This window comes from Pantherophis guttatus, chromosome 3, assembly GCF_059756535.1.
Source record: "Pantherophis guttatus breed Tessera chromosome 3, ASM5975653v1, whole genome shotgun sequence".
Lineage (NCBI taxonomy): Eukaryota > Metazoa > Chordata > Lepidosauria > Squamata > Colubridae > Pantherophis > Pantherophis guttatus.
Genome location: NC_142065.1, coordinates 123,509,135 through 123,523,054, shown reverse-complemented (window position 1 = coordinate 123,523,054; position 13,920 = coordinate 123,509,135). Strand labels below are relative to the sequence as shown.

General features: G+C 36.5%; 1 protein-coding gene across 1 annotated transcript in view; it reads right to left on the bottom strand.

Annotated features, from left to right (window-relative positions):
* XRN2 (5'-3' exoribonuclease 2) overlaps positions 1-13,920 on the bottom strand; it is a 77,816-nt gene that overhangs the window by 58,645 nt on the left and 5,251 nt on the right. The window contains exons 2-9 of the mRNA XM_034411769.3: positions 8,514-8,641; positions 8,325-8,436; positions 7,689-7,800; positions 7,195-7,253; positions 4,106-4,195; positions 3,384-3,456; positions 699-749; positions 159-316 (exon numbers count right to left, since the gene is read on the bottom strand). Of these exons, the coding sequence (XP_034267660.1) occupies positions 159-316; positions 699-749; positions 3,384-3,456; positions 4,106-4,195; positions 7,195-7,253; positions 7,689-7,800; positions 8,325-8,436; positions 8,514-8,641 (783 nt within the window). The remainder of the gene's footprint in view (positions 1-158; positions 317-698; positions 750-3,383; positions 3,457-4,105; positions 4,196-7,194; positions 7,254-7,688; positions 7,801-8,324; positions 8,437-8,513; positions 8,642-13,920) is intronic.

The following is a 13,920-nucleotide window of genomic DNA, read 5'->3' as shown; positions in this document are numbered from 1 at the left end:
ACAAATGCTGCCATCCCACGATATATGTAAGATAAAGTAACTATTTATCAAAGGTAAGCATCATGGTTAAGCAAGAAACTATATAAAGCAGTTCTCAACTTTTCATTTTGAATAGCACGCCAATGGTAATGAAAAGAAGTTAAGTAAATTCAACCTACCTCCCCTTGTTTTTCCCTTGGTAGGCCTTGACAGTCCTTAATTTCATGTCCAAATTGGTTACAAAGACCACATGGTTTAGGTTTATTAGGCTTAAATTCTTCTCTGATTATAGTAAAATTTGGTTCATGAGTAGCTAATCCAAGCATAATAAGGTCAGCTACAAAAGAAACAGAACAAACACCAACCATTAATAAGGCCTCAGTTCTGATAAGCCACCAAAGCTCTGGAGCGACTAAGAATAGGATACAGGCTTGGTACATTCCCAACTTTCATGCCCAATTTATCAGAATTAGCAAATTGTTAGAATTAAATGCACTCAGAAGAATGTGTAGTAAGTAGAAAATGGAGGGAAGCCATGTACTAGAAGTACAGGAAGAAAATGTTCATCTGAACTTACATAATATAAGTGGTAGTTTAATATTTAACTCAGCCAAATGAACTTTTATTTAAAATGATATCATGCACTGAACGGATTAAGAAACATTCTCCATATAGTTTTCTTTTATTACTAATACAGAAAAGCCAAGAGATAGACTTACCATCAGCACCACATAAACAGTGGTGAGTATTTGGATCATGGTTTGGCTGGGCTAAAACACAAGGACATTGTGTCATTATAGAATTCTGATATTTCCCAGACATGATACAACAAAAAATTGTTTAAAATATTTAAAAAGATACTGTAGTATTAATAAACACATCCCTGGACTCTGAAGAAATAAGAATGGCAACAAAGAAAATGCAATCTGGAAAAAACAGTAGACTAGAAAAGTTCATTAGAAAGTATTATAGAATAAATATACATAATTAGCTCCAATTACTGCCACAATGTTAATTACTATTTTGTCATTTAATCAAGTTTATCAGTTGATTATGTGTCAGCAAATTTGTATCAACTCACAGTTGCCACAGAATTTTTCTCCATCATGGTCTGTTCCCAAGTTGGTCCTTCAGGTCTTCTATCCATTTAAGTAAAATATAGGAAGGGTTTACCATTCCCTTGCCCTGCACAGTATTGAGGCCTTTGCTGTTGTCACTAAAATGATCGTTTCTCTCCAGCATCTTCCTATATCATTGCTGCCCAATATAGATGCATGCTCATTTTATCTAGGCAGCTAGGATGACCTTTGTGCCTTAGGTAACCTTGCTGAAAATAGAGTCATGTGAAAAGGAAAGATCTCTTTGAGATCTATGGTTTTATATACTACTTTTAAGAACTGCTAAGGACCATATGATTTTTACTATGTCTCGATACATAAAACCATAGAACTGAAAGATGGTGTACTTTCTTTTTAATATGACTATATACTCTTGGCATACAGTTCCAATGTTCTTCACTACAGGTAGTCCTAGACTTATGATCACAACTGAGCTCAAAATTTATGTTGTTAAGCAAAACAGTTAAATGAGTTTTGCCCCATTTTATGACCTTTTTGCCACAGATGTTAAGTGAATCACTGCAGTTATTAAGTGAATCATAGTCATTAAGCAAATCTGGCTTCTTCCATTGGCTTGTCGGAAGACAGCTGGAAAGATTACAAATGATGATCATATGACCCTGGGACAGTGCAACTGTCATAAATACATGCCAGTTGCCAAATATCCAAATTTTGATCATGTGACCATGAGGATGCTGCAACTGTTGCAAGTGTGAAAACTGGTCATAAGTCACATGCCGTTTTAATTTTGAATGATCACTAAACAAATGGCTGTAGTTCGAGGACTACCTGTAATCCCTCCCAGAAACAGTCTCCTGCCACAGCAGGCTGATGGAAGGAAATAACCAGGGGTTTAATTTCAATATGAGAGAAGAATCAACAGTCTTATAGATCCATTTCATTTTTCATCATATAGCACCATAAGAGCTATATCAATAATTTTTAAATAAAGTAATTTTTCCAAAATATTCTATATTCTATATTTATGTAATCAAATTGATTTTGTATAGCTCCCGCATATAATTCAATGAAAACACAGTATAATCAAATCCAATAAGATAAAATATATTGAAATACATTAAAAACAAATTAACAAAACCAATACTAGCAATATATGATATTATATATGATATATAAAAAATCGGACATATCAATTTAGTTCAAAGACATTGAGAAGAAACAAAGCATATATCAATGTATCCAGCTAGCTAATTCAGTCAGCATATATTGACATGGATTTTAAATTCTGCTGCATGGTTTCTCTTGCCCTGTTCTTTCTCTAGATGCAATAACTTCCCTTTAAATAAGGTAATGATTATTGTTGAACTAAGGTTTTAAGGCATTAAAAATAAACTGCTATATAACTCAACTTTTGGGTCTCTTCAATTTAGCCTACCTTAGTGCTTTAATCAGAAAGACAGTACTTATTCCTAAATTCAACAAGTTTTTTAACACATTAGAAAAGAGTTTTGTTTTTTATTGCAAACATTTTGAGAAGATATGACGAGATATTTCATAAATGAGAGAAATTCTCTACAACTCTTCACCAAAAGAACATATTTAAGGAATGAAGCTTCCAAAAAGCCACATTTTTTAACATTTACTATCTCACTTGACAGATGTAAGTTGGTTCATATGAAATATACATCTGTTACATAAAAGTGGTCCTCAACTGTTTGTTCAGTGACCATTCAAAATATGGCAACGCTGAATGGATTTATGATACCTGCACAAACGTACGAACAATAGTGTCCCCACCATCACATGAACAAAACTGTGTGCTTGACAATCCACCCTTACAACCAACCACTGTCTCCCCCGCTTATCTCATGACCTCCCCCCACCGAAGGCACCTCAAGTTCTGCTTAACAACTACAACGGGAAAAGCAGAGATTGTGGTAGTTAAGCGAGACAATTATGTGAGCACCTCACTTAAAGATTGCCATGATTTCTGACTATACTCAGAAGGCTTCATTATGGTGATAAGTCGAGGACTTCCTGTACTGTAAAATCTGGTACACAATTTAAGTTGCTATATAGACTAATATCAAGAACGCTAAGCTTATTTTTGTATTTTTAAATTTTTATTTTATATCTTTGTTTAAGCTATACATGCACTAAACTATTACTACAATCACATGAAACCTATTGCTCTGCACATGTTCAATGAGTATTTTGACAAATCCTGTTGTATAAAACAGTAATACATTAATTCAAACTCTTCAAAGTTATCCTACTAATTCTAGTAAACTGTATATTCTCCTGTAAAAAGCATAATATCCCTACCTCTTTGCCTTCGTATGTAATCCATTATTTTGTGTTCACCCTCACCTGGAGCACTTGCATCAGATAAAATAACCTATCAATAACAAAAAGAAGCAACATAAGATATAAACTGAAATACTCAATACAGAATATCAGCACGAAAATTACTACTAATGTATATCTGGCACGATATTTTCTAAACTTTTGATGCCTTGAGTAATTTTAAAAAATGAAAAAAGGAAGAACAGTGTTCTTAATATTCTCAGAAATACAAATCACCTCAGGTATACTCAGATCTAGGACTTCCAAGGGAGGAATGGAAAATTGGAGATATCTCAGTGAAAGCAGAGCTGATGCCCACAAGAAAGACTGAAGAACCAGTGACTCATTCTTGAGTTTAGTTTCAATTCTCAACAAAAAAATTAATTATAAATTTACAAATATAAAGAGTTTGAAATAAACAGCATTATAACATTATATATAAAGGAAATTATGTACATATTCCTAAAACTGATATCTATGCTTCCTAAACTGGATATTAATAAAAAAAATGTGACATTCTATTAGTGGATTGAAATGTCATTTGATCAATTCTTAATAAAATGTATTTTCCTCCCAAAATTATACATCCTACATAATATATGAGGGGAAAGGTCCTCAACAATAGTTTAAAAGTTATTCTACCTAAAATTCATTTACATTAGGAAATACTTTGGAGTTACAGTCAAGAGAGTGAAACTTGCCGTTAAGTTTTTCCATCCCGGATCATTATTTAAACGATCAGCAATATAATAACGAAGACATTTAGCAAGATTATCCATAAATTCTGTTCCCTATAACAAGAACATAAAATAATGTTTAGAGACAAGATTGGGCAATTTTTAAAATAAATAGAATAGAATTCTTTATGGGCCAAGAGTGATTGGACACACAAGGAATTTGTATTTGGTGCATATTTAAACATATTTAATAAACACAAATGTACACTAGCTTGAGTAGGTCAAAAAACCCGAAGCTTCTGAAGTTGTGAAATCATACTGTTAATCCCTGGGTCTCTTAAAGAAAAATGAATCTTGCTTTAACCTGCCAAAACCTGTAGTGAGCATTTTAGACATAAAGAAAAATTGATCTTAATTCTCACTCTAACTTAGAAGTATGGTGTTAATATACTCTATTTGAATTGGCAGGATTGTTTTAAAATAGTTTAACTAATTTACAGACACACAGACCATTTTTATGCATTTGAACATAGTAAGATTAGCTTAGTCACAAGGTGTTGGTTATCACCTTTAAAGCACTCCATGGCATAGGGCCTAGCTATCTTTGAGACCGCCTGCTGCTACCGATGACCTCCCATCGACCCGTGCGCTCCCACAGAGAGGGCCTCCTCAGGGTGCCATCAGCCAAACAATGTAGGCTGGTGACCCCCAGGGGGAGGGCCTTCTCTGTGGGGGCACCTATCCTCTGGAATCAGTTGCCCCCAGAGATAAGGAGAATCCAAGACCTCAGTGCCTTCCGCCGTGCCCTTAAAACCCACTTTTTCCAACAAGCCGGGCTGGCTTAAGAAGAAATTTTTAAATGTTTTAATTGGTTTGTGATTTTTAATTTTTGGGCCAAATTTATATATATTTTAGCTGTTTTTTTAATATTTGTATTTCATGTTCTTAATTCTGGCTGTACATCGCCCTGAGTCCTCAGGGAGAAGGGCGGTATATAAATTGGAAATAAAATAAAATAAAATAAATAAAATAAACATGCATGAACATATACAGTGGCTCTTCTCCCATCAGAAATATGATTGTAATCCTCTCCTTTTCAGAGCACACACAAGGCTTTTATTGAATGGAACAATGCAGAGAGAATAGCTGCAAGTACATTTAAAGTTAACTATAAAATTATATTAATCAAGCCAGAAGACCCCATAACACCAGTTTGGATAATGTGAGAAATCTAAGAATAAAACTATAATCAGTTTTTAAAATGATGGTTATTTTGGTCCACAAGAAAATTATAGAAAAAACATGATCCAACATAGATGGTAAAGCAATACTTTTACTAGGACTAATAAATGACACAAAAATATGTCTAAGTATTCAGTCACCAGAATTATTCCTTATGCAAGATGTTATAAAAAGCAACCAACACCTAGCTATCAAGGACAAAAAGGGATGATCTTCCAGGTTCTGAAAACACCAAGAATTCTAATATCCAATTTTGTCTTCTGCCACAGGCAAAGTTCATATGTTTCATATGGCAGAAAACAGCAAGAAAAACTCTGGATGGCAAGAAGCAAGAATCCAAAAATTAGGTTAGTTGTGAAATCTGTATTTTAAAAGCTGTATCAAAAAGATTTGAAATTATGTCAGCTGTGGTAACATGAAAAGTGAAAAAAGAAGCCACTGGCAAATTTATGATTAAGTCATAAACTAAAGTTACTGAATAATCACCTGAATTAAAAACATTATTAACTGTCACCTTTGCAGCTGTCTTCTTTAATAAAATATTCTCAAAGTGACCATTTTATTGCTATCCTGAAATGGGGAGACGTATATGTCTCCAGCATATCAGAGATTTTAAATAGAATTTATCTATCTGTACCCCATGACTATGTTTACATTGAGTGGGTGGGGGTCCTATAGACAGAAGAATTGTCTTCTCTCAATCCATTTCACGAATCTAACATTTTCTCTTCCATAAAAATGTCATTATGCAGCGAGGTGAGCTGGTCTAGAATACTCTTACCTTTTATACTCTTGGATCTCACAAAATCCTGTTTCCAGATTTATAAGATATGTCACTGCTATTAAGTTATGACATTATCCATCAGAACCATGTTTCTGGCATTATGCAAACTTAAGTTTTGAGAGTAAAAAATTAGGTTCTTATTTTAGCAACTGAATTATGGAAAAACTTTTTTTCATCCTCTCTCCTCATACAAAACCAGCCCAAAGTTAAACTTGGGAATACTTTTCTCAAAAGCATTATTTTCTTTTGGATGACTTTGCCTTTTCATGTTGTTCTTAGGAAACATATGGCAAGGGAAGGAGAGAAATGCACATACGAAGAATTTTAATTATATTAAAGGTAAAGTTAAAGGTTCCCCTTGCACATATGTGCTAGTCCTTCCCGATTCTAGGGAGCAGTGCTCATCTCCCTTTCAAAACCGAAGAGCCAATGCTGTCCGAAGACGTCTCCATGGTTATGTGGCCGGCATGACTAAATGCCAAAGGAGAGTGGAACACTGTTACCTTCCCACCAAAGGTGGTTCTTATTTTTCTATTTGCATTTTTTATGTGTTTTCGAACTGCTAGGTTGGAAGAAGCTGGATCAAGTAACGGGAGCTCACCCTGTTACGCAGCACTAGGGATTCAAACTGCTGAACTGCCGACCTTTCGACCGCATTCCTTTTTTAATTATATATATATTTATATATTTTTTATATATTTTAAAGTTATAATTGCACACTTAATTGAGAGATAGAGAAAAAACAGCGCATGCACTTAGAGATATATCTTTTGACATTTTACTCTTCCATTTATGTCTTGCTACAAGTTCCTACTTAGACTTGACACCGCTACTACTGCAATCAAAGTAGCATCCTGAACTCTTAAGGTTTTTCCTAATTAGTTCTGTAATGTAGCATTTTAGATGGCACCTTCACCTTCTGCAAATGCCAACAGTCTTCACAAAAATAATTGCTAGATCTTAACCTGTAATCAGAGTCTGAGATGACAGTTAGAAATCCAAAGCCAAGCAGTATTTAATCAACCAATAGACTGTGACCAAAGCTATGTCAAGTCTCAGTTTGGGAGATAATAGTAGTTCTACTTACTGGAGTTATGCAATTGCTGTCAAATCTTTCCTTAATTTCTTCTGGAGGTAGAAAGCCACCTTTAAAAAAACATGTAACAGATCTGAAGACTAGTCTAACAGACAAAATTATGAGATGGAAGAAGACAGACATATATTTCATATCATTAATTTTTAACCCATAGCATTTTACTTTACTGATAACTATATTCTGGAATTCACAAGCTCTGATGACCATCTACCATAATGGTTCTAATCCATAAAAAATTCTTTACTATTTGGTGGATTTTCTCTTAAGACAAGTTGTCAAAGGATTCCAGTCATGGCATTTTAAGTGTAAATTAGAATCTTGTGAATAAAGCTAAGACAGAAACTGTGCAAATCAATTAATCAATCATGCATTTGCATGATTATTTTTCTTTACTAGATACAAGAATAAGTAAGGACAATAAAAAGCAGGAAAGAAACCCTTCTTCAAATTACTTATTAACGAAAAATATTAGATTATCAATTTACCTTTCTCTATAATTTCTTGCCTAATTCTCTGTTTCTCTTCTGCACCCTCCATTCCTTCTTTTGATGCTCTGAATCTTCTAGATCTTTGTTGATTCATCTTTGCCCGGGGAGCCTAGAAGAATAATATTAGCATTAACAATTTAATTGACATTGTTCTTATTTTTTGTCTTCCTATTAAACTATGAAGTTTAGATTGCATCACTATATTTGAAAGTTTATATAGAAATTACACAGACACATACATTCACGCACAAGCAGCAATATTTCTAAACTGCTGCACTATGAATAATTCTGAAAAGTTGTAAAGTACTATTAAATATCAATATCAATATTTATCTGATTCAGTTAAGTGAGAAAAATGTATTTATTACTGACTTTCTCACATGCACAATCCCATAAATAAATGTGCAATAATTAAATAGGCTTTTACTGTAGTTCACTGTCCCTCAAAGTTTTACCATATATATCGAAGTACCGATATTGGCTAGTTAATATAAATGAAATAAACATTAAATTAATGTTAAAATACCATTTTTAAATGTCTACTTTGAAAAGAACTATTTCTGCTACGAAAGTCTCATACTATTTCTTTTTTTTAAAAAAACTGAATAAGTGAGCAATTTTTTTGATACTTACCACTCCATCTATTGCCATGTAGAGAAGTCGCCTTGGTCTCACAATGTTGAATAGCCTATCAATATACTCAAAAATTGCAACCATCATTTCATCTTCATTTTTGGGTGCTGGCCTGCAATGTAAGGTATCACATTAATATTTCAAATACCACAAATGCTGACTCTTTATTTAAGTAAAAATGTCACTCACTTGTCCTCAGGATGTGTACAAGGATGAATAATGCCATTCATATCCAAGTATAAATTATCAAATTCCACTTCATTGGGATTCGGTTTACTAGTGTCAACTGGAATTTTGATACCATTACATTCTTTAGCCTGCAAACAATAAATGATAGACAATTCTGAAATATTATAATCATATTTTGATCCAGAAGCAAATATTCAAGAAAACCAAGCTGTCAGACACATCAGAACCATATTCTAAGTTTCAGTTGAGATTTATTGCTCAAGACTATATTCAAAAATCTAGTCAACTAACTTTCAGTACTAAATTGGTGGTAGATAGGAGTTAACGGAATTCAAGAGGGTTGGATTTAGATTGTTTGTGGGAATATAATATGTCTGGGCTGATTACTTGCTTAACTCTACCTTAACTGTTCCTAGGCCAAGACTGAGGAAGATGTACAACCCGTAAGGCTGAGCAGGAAAATTTTATATAGTCTTCCTAGTGCAATGCAGATCCACTTTTTTCAGATCAGCTGTTTTTCATTTGATTGCAACAGGAATTGACTGATTGGTTTGCTGCCTGAACCTGATATTATGGGCTGAGGTCATGACTGGCCCAAAGTCACCGGCTTTCATGCCTAAGGCAAGACTAGAGCAGTCTTCTGGTTTGTAGCCTGGTGCCTTAACCACTAGATCAAACTGTTTCTCCTGCTAAATTATGATTTTACAACATAAAATTATTTTATACCCAGACTATGACCATTTTAAAGCAAAGCTTATATAACACAATTTTTTATATTGCATATATAATCTTTGTTCCAGAGAAGCACATTGGATGTGTACATAGAGACCCATATCCATACACTCCTAAATAGCCGCATAAACTTAGGGAGAAAAATCTGATTTAATTATTCAAATAAAAGTGCTTCATATGCACTCTTTACTTCCAGTGACATACTTCTAAAGAATTTGCATAGTATCAATAAATGGAACAGCAACACTCAGATTAGCATGTTTCTTAAATCTAAGGACAAAATTTTATGCTACTAATTCATAAATAATTCAAACTGGAACATTGTCTCCTTATTCCTCACTGAAGACATTTCTATGTGCAATCTCACGTATTTCTGTACATTAACCTAAATTATTAAATTAGTCTTTCATGGAATTGTCTGAGTTTAATAAAGAACTTTGTAGCCAAGAAAGCTGAGTATGAAACTCAACTTCAAATTACTATTGTTTTTTTGTCTATAAGCATGAATAGAAAGAAGCTCATGTTTCATCTTCCACTTCTGAGCTCCCTGCAGAGACAGGGAAGGCCGCAAAATTTAATTAGTTTAATGTGTATTAGTTTACTATTTTGCTGTAACTTTGGTTCAGCAACTAACTGGTTATTGAAGTTATTATATGTTCTCCTGTTCTAGGGTTTACATTTGAATGACAGTTATGAGTATCTGTATCCTGCAATGTGTACAAGGGCAATACTAGGAATTTTACTAATATGAACTCAGATGTTCATTCCTATTTCAGCTGAGTGGATAGTCATCAATTTGATGTTGAGGACTTTCAGAATAATCAAATACAGTCTCAACACACCATTGGCTTAATAAAAAGACCTGCTTGATTTTGATTTTATCAGCCAGGCGGTAGAAAGTGGTTTCTAAACCAGTTTTTATGTCAGCTTCATTTTCATGATTATGAAGCTGGATTTCAGCTTTCTCATTCAAATTCTGTCAATACAGGAAATCTACTATTACAATGTTCCCAGATAAAGCCTAGGTGATAATCTATTTTAAAGTCTAATAAAAGGAATTTCACTACTTTATACAGAAGTCCGTTCAACTATAAAACATTTCAGTTCATCAGAATGGGTTTGATAAGGTTAAGCAGAGTATGTATCTTGTAATCTGATTTCATTTATTTAAATCCTAACATATAATTCAACCTTTGCTCATATCCTAACTTCTAAAGCAACAAATTTTTCAATGTTAACTCCAGGGGTGAGAGATCTATTTTTAATTCTCGAAAAATAATTGATTGCCCATTATGCTGAATATTGACATTTCGCAAGCAGCTGATGGTATTATAACCAATACATTTATACTGAAGTTCCTTGAGTTAACCTTGCTATTAGGGCAATGAAAAAAATTAAAAGACAAAATTTATATGGGACAAAGACTTATGATGAAATTAACCAAACACAAGAGTTCTTTACTGAGTCTATGTTATAGTGGTGAAGATGATTTTTTTCTCCATATGTATTGTGTGCTTTCAGTGTTATTCAACAAACCTTTTCAAATGTTCTGAAGCCTTCCAAATAATCATAAAATACATATACTTGGAACCCTTAGTAGCATGATATGTTTGCTGATTGCCTAGATGTTTCATCTTTGCTTGTTTGGGCAAATTTCTTTAACAAAAAGATAATGAGTAGTGGGTATAGGATATAGTATATATTGTTTATAAAAGGATTGAATGTGAGTTTATTTAAAAGAAGGCAGCAATTAAATTGTTATTGACCCAGAGGATAGCTATAGATTAATAGCTAATATATCCTTCCTTGGAAAATACTCAAGCAGTTGGTAAATGACAAGCTTCAGCATAAATAGACACTTTTATCTACATTCATTTCAATTGACACAGAACTCTAAGATGATTCTGGGGAAGGTTATCATGTTAACGTAATATGTTAATATTCTCAGAACTATCAACATCTTCAAAGAAATAAAATTCACAAGGAAAGAAAACAACACACTACCCTTCCTGAATATCCCTATTAGCAGAGGCAACAATGGTAAATTAGAAATACAAGTGTATTGTAAAACTACCCATACCATCCAAATGCTCCACTACAAAGATAATAACCTAACCTTCTATAAGAGAAGCTGTGTAAGAACACTATTTAGATGCTGCATACTGCAACAACCCTGAACACCAGGAAAAGAAAAGGAAAGAAAAAGATAATCTATACATCTTCCAACAAAATGAATACCCATACAATTTTATCAAAAAATGCCTGACCACTCAACTAATTACAGCACAATCAACATAAGCTGTGAAAAGGATAATACTGCCAAAATGAAGTATAATAAAGAATGGTTGCAGGAATTGGGTAGGTCTAGTCTAGTGGAAAGGAGGACAAGAAGAAACATGATACCACAAGGTGAGAGGCTGCCACAAAGATGAGGGAACCTATTTTTCAAAGCACCAGAAAGCAACACAAGAAACAACAGATGGAAATTAATCAAGGAGACAAGCAACCTAGAACTAATGAGAACTTTCCTAATGGTGAGAACAATCAACCAGTGGAATAGCTTGCCTTCAGAGTTGTGTGCCCTATCGCTGGAGGCTTTTAAGTAGAGACTGGACAGCCATTTATCTGCTATAGGGTCTCCTGTTCCAGTAGGGGTTGGACTAGAAGACTTCCAAGGTCCCTTCCAACTCTCTTATTCTATTTCATGTTCTAGATTGTGATACATCAAAAATACCTCAAAAATCACCAGACTACTACTACATGACATCACCACAGCACACAAACCAACTTTTTTGCCCGAGGGAGGCCACTGTTCCTCAGATAGCCGGATGTGAGTCCCTCCTTGTGAAGTGGGGTTGGGGGATACAGATGGGCCTACTGATTACGTACGTACCTGGCTCCCTGCCAAGGTCCTGCCTGAGCTGCTTGACATTATAGCCGGGGTGGTGGTGGAAACCACTTATTGTTATGGGGGATTTTAACCTGCCATCTGCTGGTGAGATGTCGGAGGCAGCTCGGGAGTTCATGGCTTCCATGACGGCCATGGACCTGACCCAGGTAGTTCAAGGCCTCACCCACTTGGAGAATCACACTCTGGACTTGATTTTTGTCTCAGATCAGTGGCTGAATGATCCAAGAATAGGGCATCTAGACATCAAGCCCTTGTCATGGTCTGATCATTCTCTCCTTCACATGGACTTTCAGATCACTTCCACTCACCGCAGGGAGACGGAACCAACCAAGTGGTCCCAGGCGCCTGATGGACCCCGAGAGGTTCCTGACGGAGCTTGGGCCATTTCCTGAGACTCTGGCTCACGACTCGACTGAGGACCTGGTGGTGGCCTGGGACAGGGCAGCTACTGGGGCCTTGGACCGCGTCGTGCCTTTGCGGCCTCTGACCCGATGCCGATCTCGACTAGCTCCTTGGTTTTCCGAGGAGCTGAGAGAGATGAAGCGTCAGAAAAGACACCTGGAGAGCGATTGGAGGACAAGCCGATCTGAATCTGACCGAACACAGGTGAGATCTTATACTAAGACCTACCTAGTGGCGATAAAAGCGGCGAAGTCTAGCTACTTCTCCGCTCTTATTGCATTTGCAGAGAACCACCCAGCCGCACTGTTTAGGGTGACCCGCTCCCTACTTCAGGTGGGGGTGCAAGAAGATCCCTTACAGGGTCGAGCTGAGGATTTTGTGCAATTCCTGCATGATAAAGTCGCTCAGATTCGGGAAGGCCTGGACTCCGATTGGGTAGATCCAGGGGAGGAGACGGGGGTAGGTCCTGAGAGTGTTATCTGGGAAGAGTTTGACTCTGTGGCTCCTGAGGATGTGGACAGGATTCTGGGCAAGCTTAGCGCTGCCACATGTTTATTGGACCTGTGTCCCTCCTGGTTGGTACAGGCCTCCCGGGAGGTTACACGAGGCTGGCTCCAAGGAATTATAAATGCTTCTCTGAGTGAGGATGTCTTTCTCACTGCCTTGAAAAACACGGTTGTGAAGCCCCTCCTCAAGAAGCCTTCCCTGGACCCGGCTGTATTAGCGAATTATCGTCCAGTCTCCAATCTTCGCTTCGTTGTAAAGGTTGTTGAGTGTGTGGTGGCACGACAACTACCCCGATACCTGGATGAAGTTGTCTATCTGGATCCATACCAGTCGGGCTTCAGGCCACTATACAGCACGGAAACGGCATTGGTCGCATTGGTTGATGATCTCTGGAGGGCTCGGGACAGAGGTTGTTCCTCTGTCCTAGTCCTATTAGATCTCTCAGCGGCTTTTGATACCATCGACCATGGTATCTTACTGCACCGGCTGGAGGGGTTAGGAATAGGGGGCACTGTGCTTCGGTGGTTCTCCTCCTTCCTCTCTGACTGTTCGCAGTTTGTGTTGGCAGGGGGTCAGAGGTCGACCTCAAGGCACCTTATTTGTGGGGTGCCGCAAGGGTCAGTCCTCTCACCCCTTCTGTTCAACATTTATGTAAAACCGCTAGGCGAGATCATCCGTGGTTTCGGGGTGAGTGTTCATCAGTATGCTGATGACACACAGCTATACATCTCCACCCCGGACCACCCCAATGGTGCCCTTACGGTGATGTCCCATTGCCTGGAGGCCGTGCGGATCTGGATGGGGAGAAACAAGCTCAGACTCAACCCCTCCAAGACCGAGTGGCTGTGGCTTCCG